The 11,171-nt window shown below is 69.0% G+C and overlaps 1 protein-coding gene across 2 annotated transcripts; it reads left to right on the forward strand.

The window, feature by feature from the left end:
• Window positions 1-798: 798 nt before the first annotated feature.
• ADAM11 (ADAM metallopeptidase domain 11) lies at window positions 799-10,875 on the forward strand. 2 transcript variants are annotated; one of them, XM_065699114.1, is made up of 26 exons: window positions 803-974; window positions 2,023-2,210; window positions 3,450-3,526; window positions 3,794-3,860; window positions 5,128-5,213; window positions 5,296-5,362; window positions 5,500-5,548; window positions 5,642-5,709; window positions 6,027-6,101; window positions 6,184-6,255; window positions 6,461-6,627; window positions 6,705-6,789; window positions 6,884-6,974; window positions 7,100-7,151; window positions 7,251-7,350; window positions 7,595-7,666; window positions 7,806-7,898; window positions 7,989-8,069; window positions 8,147-8,197; window positions 8,631-8,694; window positions 8,776-8,875; window positions 8,948-9,067; window positions 9,250-9,418; window positions 9,517-9,631; window positions 9,846-9,936; window positions 10,256-10,692. In XM_065699114.1, the coding sequence occupies exons 1-26, from the start codon at window positions 917-919 to the stop codon at window positions 10,299-10,301; spliced, it is 2,304 nt and encodes a 767-aa protein (XP_065555186.1). In that variant the 5' UTR covers window positions 803-916; the 3' UTR covers window positions 10,302-10,692. The 2 variants fall into 2 exon arrangements, with proteins under 2 accessions (XP_065555185.1, XP_065555186.1); XM_065699113.1 differs by lacking the exons at window positions 8,147-8,197; window positions 9,846-9,936 and having other exon boundaries at window positions 799-974; window positions 10,256-10,273; window positions 10,607-10,875.
• Window positions 10,876-11,171: the final 296 nt, after the last annotated feature.

An 11,171-nucleotide genomic window follows, 5' to 3' on the forward strand; every position in this document is an offset into this window, starting at 1 on the left:
AAGAGGAGGGGTCCTTGTTTTGGTATTTCCTGAGGGCTATGGTTAGTGGGGGCCCCACAGCACCCCCTGGGTGACAGCACCCACCCATGGGTGATGGTCCAGCATTGACCCATTCCTTGGGTGCCAGCACCCCCAGTTCAGCATCCTGCCCCAGGACCACTGGCTCCATCCAGTACTCAGTGGGGGCTGCAGCCCCACTGGAGGGGGGCTCTGCAAACGGCTGGGGGTCCTGGTGCTGGCTGGGGACTCTGTTAACAACTGGGGCCTGGTACCAGTTGGAAGCTCCAGTGCTGGAGGGGGACCCTGGACCCAGGCAGGGGCTCCAGTGGCAGGGAGCAATTACAGAGACAAGAACCAGCTGGGGGGGACGGGGATGGGGTGCACCAGGTCCTGTGCTGGTTGGGGGGGCTTACGCTGGTGCGTGATGTACGGGAGGGGGTTCAGCACTGACTGGGGGTACCCGGTACCCGTGGTCCTGCGCTGCCCTGGGGGTGTCAGGTACCGGCTGCCCCACTGCAGCCCCGGCTGGGGGCACGCACACGCGGCACTGGTGAGGGCTCCGGTACCGGGGGGGGGGGGAGGTGACACCGGCCGGGGCTCCGGTGCTGCAAACCCGGGGGGGGGGGGGGGGGTGCCCGGGGCTCTGCGCCGGTTGGGGTGGGGGGGGGGAGGACGGTACCGGGCGGGGCGGGGCGGGCCCGGGGCGGGCGCTGCCGGTGCCGCTGCCGGCGGCCGGTGCCGGGCCCGGTGCCGCGTGCGCGTGCAGGGAGGGAGGGAGGTTGGGGGGGGGGGGGGGGCAGGGGCGGCGCTCCCGGGCCCGGTGGCCGCTCCCTGCCCGGCCCGGGGCGGGGGGACGGGCGGGACGGTCCCCGGCTCCGCGGGCCCGGTGCGGCCGCGCTCGGATTATGAAGGAGCCATGAGCCCGCTGCGGGGCTGGCTGCTCGCCCTGCTCCTCTCGGTCGCCCCGCGGGCAGGTAGGTCCCGGTCCCCGCATCCGGAATCCTCCCTCCGGCCTCGGCATCGCCCCGGTCCCGGCCCCGGTCCCGGCCCCGCCGCCGCTGCGGTTTTTTCGCTGCATCAACACATTTTTCCGCAGCGCCGCCCCGCAGCGCCCCGGGAGGGGCCGGGCCCGAGCCCCCCCCCCTCCCCTTCCCGCAGCCACCGGCCCCGCACCTGCAGCCCCGGGCCCCGCTGCCGGGCCCCCGTTTGTCCCCCTCCCCGGGACGTGTCCCCGAGCCGGCCCCGGGTCCCCTGCGGAGCTGTCCCCATCGCGGCCCCCACCGCGGTGTCCCCGCTGGAGGTGTCCCCACAGCGGCTCCGTGTCCCCTGGGTGCCCGCCCCTCAGCAGATGTCCCCATAGCGGGTCTCCGGTGTCCCCTTGGCGTCCCCTATGGAGGTGTCCCTGCACCAGCCCTCCCGTCCCCTCGGTGTCCCCTCTGCAAGGTGTCTCCATCGAGGCCCTCCACATCCCCTCAGGAGGTGTCCCCCCCACCAGCCTCCATCTCCCACTGGGATGTGTCTCCGTACTGGGCCACGGTATCCCCTGGACACCTTCAGAAGGTGTCCCCGTCCCAGCCCTCCCTGTCCCCTGGACGTCCCCTCCAGGATGCGCTGCTGTGTCCCGACCCCCCCTTCCCCCAGGTGCAATGGGTCCCTGGATCCCCCCCATCCCTGCTTGCCTTGTGTCACTTCACCGCCACCCGTGTCCCCTGGGTGTCCCCTCCAGGACATCCGAGGTCCCCTGCGCTTCCCCTCCCAGATGTGTCCCCATAATTGGTCCCCCACTCACCTGGGCACCCCCCAGCCCCTCCTTCTGGGATGCGCCCATAGCTGGGTGCCCCCCCACATCCTCCAGCCTGGGACATGTCCCCACGACCCCCTCTGTGTCCCCTGAGCATCCCACCAGGACACGCGCATCCCTTTTGGGATTCAACACGAGCCTCGGGTCACCCCCTGACCCCATCCCATCCCTCCTCATCCCCAGCCCTCCCTGGGCCACCCCAACGTGTCCCCTGGCCGCAGGTCCCGCCGCGCAGGCCCCCTCTCTGCAGCGGAGGCTCCCCCGGGCCGGATGGCAGGACGGGAGGGTCGCCTCCCAGATCACCCACCCCAGCAGGCTGGTGGGGCACAGCTCGGGAGGAGAAGTCCAGAGGCATCAGCTGGACACTAGGGTCAGGAATGAGCCTGGAGGAGGAGGAGGAGGAGGCCCTGTAAGTGAACCACAACCCCCTCCATCCGCTCCCTCTGGGGTCCCCGGCTGGGTGGGCAGGTCCGCAGGGAGCCGCTGTCACCAACCCGGCTGCACCGCAGCATGTGCATGGCCCCCGGCATCCCAAACCGGAGCCTTCATCCCCTTGGACTCCGCACCGCCGCCTTCCCCTGCGCCTGCACGGATGTGTGCCATGAAACCCCATTAAACCTGGATACCGGCGCGTGCGGGCACTGGGAGGGATGAAATGGGAGCGGGCAGGAATCCTGCAGTGCGAATGGGCTCATGGCTCCGGGAAGGACGAGCGAGGCCGTGCGGGAGCAGCCCCGCGGGTCCCAGCCGGTGCTGAGCCCCAGCCGCAGCCGCTCCCCCCTCGCCGGGCTCTGTGCGGCCGGTGACCCCCCCCCCCCCGGGGCTGTCGGTGTTTGGGTGCCGGCACCCGCGTCCCTTCGGAGCCCACCGGGTTCGGTGCTTTCAAGGCGGCGGCGGCGGCGGCGCGCATCGATCCCCGCATCCCTACCGGATAAAAGGGGGAACATCGAGGAGCCGCCGCCGCGGCCGCGGTTTAAACCCGGAGCTGAGGGAAGCCACCGGACGCCGGGAGGACGCCACCGGCGCCGGCGGCACCGGCGGAGGCGCTGAAGCGGGGAGTGCGGACCCCGGGGGCAGGGAGCCTCCGTGGCCTCCTGCCCGGCCGCATGGGCACGGCCTTGGCTTGGGACACCCCCCCTGCGGCGCTGCGCGGTGGCGAACGTGTCCTTGTCCCCGTGTCAGCACCCAGAGCTGCGCCCAGGCCCCCGGCGAGGGGAGGGGGCACCCCGGGAACGGGTCGGGTTCTCCTTGGCCGCCATTTCCCCCCGGTACCGGCGCTCCCGAGGGATGCGCTGCCGGTGGCGGACCCTCACCCGTGCGCCGAGTTCGCCGGGTCTCGGGCGGGCGCCGCAGAGCGCAGCCCCGCGCTGCCGGCAGGAACTAGGTCAGGAAGGACGGGACCGCAGGGCGGGCGAGGCGGGGCGGGGGGGGAGGACGCTCCGGGATGCACCGGGGAGGTGGCGATGGGGCGCGGGTGCCCCCCCGGGGCTGCAGGAGGGACGATTTGGGGCAAAACTGCAGCGTTTTCCTTTCCGTTGGGTTGGTTTTGGGGGGGGGAAGTAAAAGCGCCCCTTTACAGGCTGCGGGCTGGGGGGGGGGTTGATGATGGTTTCATTGTCGGGGGGTGACGGCTCCATCTCTCTCGCAGGGGCTGCATCTGGCGCGGGTGAGCTTCGTGGTGCGTGCCTTCGGCTCAGCCTTCACCCTCGACCTCCAGTTGAACCAGTGAGCAGCCGCGGGGGTCCCAGTGGGGTGGGGGGCGCCTGGGTGCTGAGCCGGGGGTGGGGGGGAGAGAGGGGCCGAGGGGTGCCAGCACCCTCCCAAACTGGGGGGGTCCCGCACCGGGGTGGTGCCACGTCTATGGGGGGGGGTGGGGCGATGAGGGCGCTGCAGGCAGGGCCCTGCTGCTGCTGTCTCTGTCTCCTCATCCTCTTCCTCCTCTTCCTTCCTCCCCACCGCCTCGGCCTCTCACCCCCTTCCTGCTCCCGGCAGCCACCTCCTCGCCTCCCACTACGTGGAGCGGCACGTTGGGGCGGGCAGCAACGGCAGCCACAGCACGGTAAGCTGTGCGCTGTGTTACACCGTGCCATGCCGTGCCGTGCCCCATCACTGGGCCATGCTCTATCACACCGTGCCATGCTGTGCCGTGCTCTATTGCACCGTGCCATGCTCTATCACTGTGCCATGCTCTATCACACCGTGCCATGCTGTGCTGTGCTCTATCACACTGTGCTATACTGTGCCATGCTCCATCACTGTGCCATGCTCTATCACACTGTGCCATGCTGTGCCATGCTCCATCACTGTGCCATGCTGTGCCATGCTCTATCACACTGTGCCATACTGTGTCATGCTCCATCACTGTGCCATGCTCTATCACACTGTGCCATGCTCTATTGCACTGTGCCATGCTCTATCAATCACACTGTGCCATGCTCTGTCACTGTGCCATGCTCTATCACACTGTGCCATGCTGTGCCATGCTCTATCACACCATGCCATGCTGTGCTGTGCTCTATCATTGTGCCATGCTGTTCTATGCTCTATCAATCACACTGTGCCATGCTCTATCATCACCCCGTGCCATGCTGTGCCATTCTCCATCACTGCGCCATGCTGTGCTGTGCTCTATCACACTGTGCCATACTCTATCACACTGTGCCATACTGTGCCATGCTCCATCACTGTGCCATGCTCTATCACACTGTGCTATGCTGCGCCGTGCTCTATCATTGTGCCATGCTGTGCCACGCTCCATCATTGTGCCATGCTGCGCCATGCTCTATCATGCTGTGCCATGCTCTATCATCACCCCGTGCCATGCTGTGCCATGCTCCATCACTGTGCCATGCTGTGCCGTGCTCTATCATTGTGCCATGCTGTGCCATGCTGTGCCATGCTCCATCATTGTGCCATGCTGTGCCGTGCTCTATCATTGTGCCATGCTGTGCCATGCTGTGCCATGCTCCATCACTGTGCCATGCTGTGCCGTGCTCTGTCGCACCGTGTCAAGCCCTGCTGTGCCAGTTCTGAGGTCGTGGTGGCTCATTCCTAAACCCATCAGGAGCCCACCAGCAGCAGCTCAGCATCTCCGGCCGGGGCCCTTAGGCAGCCCCCCCCTTGCCCCTGGGGTGCCCCATGCACTGGGGTGCTGCTCCAGTGGGCGATGGGAAGTCGCACCTCACGTGGGTGCTGGTGATGGGTGATGCACCATGCACACCCTAAGGCAGTGAACCCAGGAGCGGGTCAGCACCCTGCACAGCACTGGCCGGATGGGACCAGTGCAGGGTCCATCCGGCTCAGCCCCCCCCTCTCTGCTCGGGCAGGGCGCAGGGGAGCACTGCTACTACCAGGGCCGGCTCCGGGGGCAGCCCCACTCCTTTGCAGCTCTCTCCAGCTGCCAGGGCCTGAGGTGAGTGTTCCCCAGCCCTCGGCGTGCGGGGCAGGGGCTGCTGCACCCCCTGCACCCCGTTACCCCCCAATGCTCTTTGCAGTGGGGTCTTCTCGGACGGCAGAGCCACCTTCCTGATCGAGCCCCAGGCGGGCGTCGAGCACGGGCAGGTGAGTGCCCCAGGACGCTCCAGGGCCTGCTCCAGCTCCCACACTGCAGCATCAGGGCCCCGGCTGCAGCCTGGGGGCACAGGGATGCGGCGGCGTCGCGTCCGTGGGGGGCCGTGACGCTCGTCTCCCCATGGCAGGGCCTTCGACCGCACGTGGTCCAGCGCATCCCCAACTGCTCCCAACCGGGTGAGCCTTCGTGTGGTGCTGGTGCCTGTCCCCAGGGAGCGGTGCTGGTGGCCCCGGGTCTTGTGTCCCACCAGCTCTGTCCCTTCCCTCCAGGCTGCCTCTTCCCTGTGTGGAACCAGCGCGGCGCGGGCGGGTTACCCAAGCTACGGCGGCGGCGGCAGGTTGGGGGGGACAGCGGGGACGTGGGGCTGGGGACAAGGATGCTCGGTCCTTGGTCTCTGGGTGCCGGCTTGGCCTCAGCCCGGCCCTGCCATGGGTGCAGCCGGGCTGGTTTGTGGGTGCTGGGGATGTGTTGGCAGGATGCTGCTGCTGCAGGCTCAGGGATGCCCTGGGGACCCTGCCAATACCAGGGGGGGACCCAGGTGGCTTCCCCGCTCCGTGCATCCCAATGGGCAGCCACAAAAGGGATCCCGAAGCCCCATTGCCGGGGCTGGGCGGGCGGCCCTGCCGGATCTCAGCCATGGGCTCCCCCCGGCAGGTCCGCCGAGCCCAGCACACGGTTCACAGCGAGACCAAGTACATCGAGCTGGCCGTGGTGAACGACCACCAGCTGGTGAGTGCTGGTGGGGCTGGCGGGGTCGGGGTGCCCCCCCCCCCCAGCCCAACCCATCCCCTGGTCCCCCCCCTCCCCTTAGTTCCTGCAGCTCCGCAAGTCCGTGGTTCTCACCAGCAACTTCGCCAAGTCCGTGGTCAACCTGGCTGACATGGTGAGAGCCGCCTTGGCCTGGGGGGGTCCCTGGCACACAGGGGGGGCTGTGTCCTGCGGGGGTGTCCCCAAGGAGCTCATCCCCAGGGGGTTCATCCCTGGTGTTTGCCCCTGAGGGCGATGTCCCCTGGATCGTCCCCACCGCGTTGGTCCCCGGCACCCGATGGGTTTGTCCCAGGGAGCGCTTTCCCCCCTCGTCCCCGCAGATCTACAAGGAGCAGCTCAACACCCGCATCGTGCTGGTGGCCATGGAGACGTGGGCCTCGGAGGACCGGATCCGCATGGGGGAAGACTCCTTGGAGACGCTGACGGAGTTCGTGAAGTACCGGCGCGAGGGCCCGGCGGAGCACAGCGACACCGTCCACCTCTTCTCGTGAGCCCCGCGGCCGCGCCGCAGCCCCGGGGGCCGGGAGCCGCTGTCCCCGGTCCCCACCATCCTCTTCCTCCCAGGGGCCGGACCTTCCAGAGCAGCCGCAGCGGCACCGCTTTTGTGGGGGGCATCTGCTCGCCCGCCCGTGCCGGGGGTGTCAATGAGGTGGGTGCAGCGGGACCCCCATGGAAGCAGGGTGGGGATGGGGATGGGGGGGGGGGGTTCATCCCGGTGACCCCCCTGTCCCTCCCGTGTGCAGTACGGCAGCGTGGCGGCCATGGCGGTGACGCTGGCGCAGACGCTGGGGCAGAACGTGGGCATGATGTGGAACAAGCACCGCACGGCCGCAGGTACCCGGCACCCCCCGCCCCGGCGGCTCCATGGGGGGGCAATAGTGGGGGGGGGGGAACCCCCAAGTGCCCCCAAGGCGGTGCAGGGCAGCGGCACCCCCCCAGCCCGCTCTGCTCTCCTCCAGGGGACTGCCGGTGTCCGGACTCGTGGCTGGGCTGCATCATGGAGGACACAGGGTGGGTGCCCCTGCTGGGGGCATTGCCGGAGGTAACGGGGGCCCGGCCTGGTGCTGCCCCGCGGTGGCCCTGGGGGTGACGGTGCCCCCGGCCCCACAGGTACTACCTCCCGCGGAAGTTCTCCCGCTGCAGCATCGATGAGTACAACCAGTTCCTGCAGGACGGCGGCGGGAGCTGCCTCTTCAACAAGCCCCTGAAGGTAACAGCCCCCCCCGGACCTCCTTATCCCGGGGGGAGCGGTGTCCTGGGGACGGACCTGGGGGTCCCAGGGGCTCCTGCTGGGTCCAAGGTAACAGCAGCAGCATCCAACCCGGTGTCCCCAGAGGGGGATGTTTGGGGGGGGGGGTCCTGCTATTCCCTGGGGACGGTGCCCTTTTCGGGGGGCGCGGGGGCACCCGCAGCATCTCTTGTGTCTTTTGTGCCCCCCAACTCGGTCCTGGCAGCTCCTGGACCCCCCAGAGTGCGGCAATGGCTTCGTGGAGGCGGGCGAGGAGTGCGACTGCGGCTCGCTGGCGGTGAGCAGGCCCGGGGCTGCCGGCATTACCTGGTGATGTGATGTGACATGTCGTGACACGGTGTGACATGTCGTGACACGGTGTGACATGTCGTGACACGGTGTGACATGTCGCGACGCACCGGTGGCTGTCCCGTCAGGAGTGCGCCAAGAGCGGGGGGAACTGCTGCAAGAAGTGCACGCTGACCCACGACGCCATGTGCAGCGATGGGCTCTGCTGCAAGGGCTGCAAGGTGAGGGGCTGGGGCTTGGGGGGTGATCCAGGATCCCGCATGGATGGATCCGGTGGGCTCCTGATGCGGTGGCTTCATCCCCCGGTGCAGTACGAGCCGCGTGGAGTGTCCTGCCGGGAGGCTGTCAATGAGTGCGACATCCCCGAGACCTGCACCGGGGACTCCAGCCAGGTGAGCTGGAGCAGGAGGCGCGGTGGCACACGTGGGGCCGTGGGGCATCACCCGTCCTCCTCTGTGTCCCCCAACAGTGCCCCCCCAACCTCCACAAGCTGGATGGCTACTTCTGTGAGAACGAGCAGGTGAGGCCGGTGGGACACGGCCGTGGGGCTCAGGAATGTCCCTGCGGGGGGACACGGTCCCTATGGGGCTTGAGAACGTCCCCGTGGGCTCCAGCATCCCGGTGCTGGCGCGCGTTGGTGATGGCAGCCACAGAGCCACACACACGTGCAGGATGCTTTGGGTACCAGGGTCCCCAGGGTGGGTGAACCCTCAGTGTGCGCCTGCGGATCCCAAATCCCAGCAGCATTCCCAGCAGCTGCAGACCATTCCTCGTGTGCGCACCCACAGTGATGGGATGAGCACCCCCCCCCGGGGGTCCCTGCACCTCAAACACCGTCCCCTGCACACACGTGGCTCCCGATCCCTGTGCCTGGCACTGGGGGGGTGTCCTTGTCCTTGCACCACCTCCACTTGCGGAGCAGCCCCCTCCAGCCCCGTGTCCCCGCTCCGCAGGGGCGATGCTACGGCGGGCGCTGCAAGACCAGAGACCGGCAGTGCAACGCGCTGTGGGGCCGCGGTGAGTGTCAGCCCCGGGGGGGGGCTTTGCCACGGTGGCAGCGGTGGGGGGGGGCAGGCAGGTGATGCCCGCTTCCCCCAGGCTCCGCCGAGCGCTTCTGCTACGAGAAGCTCAACGTGGAGGGGACCGAGAGGGGCAACTGCGGGCGCGAGGGCCTGGGCTGGCTGCAGTGCAACAAGCAGTGAGTGACCCCAACCCGTGTCCCCTCCCGGGTGCCACCCGCCCGGCCGCTGACACGGGGGGGGCCTGGCAGGGACGTGCTCTGCGGCTTCCTGCTCTGCGCCAACATCTCCGGGGCTCCGCGGCTCGGGGAGCTCAGCGGCGAGGTCGCCACCACCACGTTCTTCCACCAGAACCGCTACGTGGACTGCAGGTGGGTGCCCCCGTGGCAGGGATGGTGCCTCCGTGGCAGGGACGGTGCCCCCATGGCAGGGAGGGTGCCCCCATGGCAGGGACGGTGCCCCCATGGCAGGGACGGTGCCCCCATGGCAGGGACGGTGCCCCCGTGGCCGGGACGGTGCCCCCTGCTCACCGCCTCTCCCGTTGCCGGCGCAGGGGAGGCCACGTTCAGCTGGTGGACGGCTCGGACCTGAGCTACGTGGAGGACGGGACCCCCTGCGGGCCCGGGATGCTGTGTCTCGACCGCAAATGCCTTCCAGCCACAGCCTTTAACTTCAGCTCCTGCCCCGGGAGCTGGGACGGGAAGATCTGCTACGATCACGGGGTGAGGGACACGGGGTGGGGGGGGGACGAAGGGGACCCCCCCCCACCCCGGGGGGGTGTCACAGGGCGGTGGGGGGGGTGACGCCGTCCCCCTCGCAGGTCTGCAGCAATGAGGGCAAGTGCATCTGCCGGGCGGAGTGGACGGGGAAGGACTGCAGCGTCTACGACCCCATCCCCGAGCCGAAGCCGACGGGGGAGACGGAGCGCTACAAGGGTCCGTGTGCCCCATGGTCCCACCTCGGCCCTAGACCCCCCCCCCCCCCCCCCCCACCCCCGGGGACCCAAGGGGTCCCCCTCACCCTGGTGCTGCAGCTCAGCTGGGCATCACTGGGTCCTGCCCCATCCCCAGGCCCCCCCCATCACTGGGGCTGTGTCCCCGCATCCTCTCCCCACTGATGTGTGTCCCTGTCCCCTCCTCCCTGTCACAGGTCCCAGTGGCACCAATATCATTATCGGCTCCATCGCGGGGGCCGTGCTGGTGGCTGCCATCGTCCTAGGGGGGACAGGCTGGGGATTTAAGTAAGCAGCCGATGCATGGCTCGTCCCCTCCGCTGCCGGCTCCGGCCGCATCCCTCCTGTGCGCTGCCCCCTGTCCTGGGGTCCCCCCTGGGGGCTCCCTCATCTCCTTGTCCCTGCCCCTGCCTGCATGTGGCGCTGGGGAGGGGGGGGGTCACTGTCACCCATGGTCCGGACCACGTCTGCCCCGACGCCTGTTCTCCGGCCTGGCCACGTCTGCTGCCCGTGGGGCCAGGGACCCTGACGGGGGGGGCCACCCGCACGCACAGGGCTGGCACTAACGCTCCTCTCCTCTCCCCCCCCCCCCCCGCCGCCCCCCAAGGAACATCCGCCGCGGAAGGTACGACCCGGCGCAGCAGGGAGTGTAACCGTGCCCCCCCCCGTCTCCTCCTCGTCACCGTCACTGTCACCGTCACCTGACGGCGTGGGAGCCCCCCCGGCCGGGCCCGTCTGTCCGTGTCGCTGTGTGTCCGGCCGTGCTGTCTCCATCTCTGTGCCCCCCGCAGCTGAAAAGAGACAGGGGTTGAAGGAGGGAGGGGGGGGGGACACTGGCAGCAGCCACCCCCCCCACACACACCCCAGTTGCTGGCTCTTTTCAGCTCAGTGTCCCCCCCCATGTGTCCCCCCCATGTCACAGCCCCGCACTAAACGCACCCCCACTTCTGTGTTGCAGGTCCGGGGGGGCCTGAGCAGAGCGGCTCTGCCCCGCTCCCCCCCCCCCCCAACGCCTCATTAACAGCAATTAAATGGGGAGCCCGTGGAGGAAAGCGGGGGGGGGGACACCCGGGACCACCCCCCCGACCCCCACCGCACCGCCACGAATGTACCGGCCCCCCCCCCGGGCTGGTGGCACCGGGATGAATGTACCTGCAGGGGCAACCAGGGACCCCCCCGCCCCACATTCCCTCCTCTGCCCCCCATCAGCAGCTTCCTGGGGCCCGGTGCCCCCCTGTACCAATGTATCCAGGCCTGGAAGTTGGGTCCCCCCCACCCCAGATGCCAGGTCTGGGTCTGTGGGGGCCAAGACTGCACCCCCAGATGTGTGTGTGTGTCCCCATGTGGGGATTTGTCCCCCCAAAGTCACGGCTGCACCCACCCAGCCATTGAAACCCCCATGTCCCCAGCGGTGGGGACAAGCATCCCTCTAGGGCAGGGACCCCCCTCCACGGCCCCAGCTCAGGCAGACGAACCCCAAACTGGTGGCACTGGGGCTGGAGGGAGGGTCGGTGACAGCAGGG

Source organism: Lathamus discolor, chromosome 20 (assembly GCF_037157495.1).
Source record: "Lathamus discolor isolate bLatDis1 chromosome 20, bLatDis1.hap1, whole genome shotgun sequence".
NCBI lineage: Eukaryota > Metazoa > Chordata > Aves > Psittaciformes > Psittacidae > Lathamus > Lathamus discolor.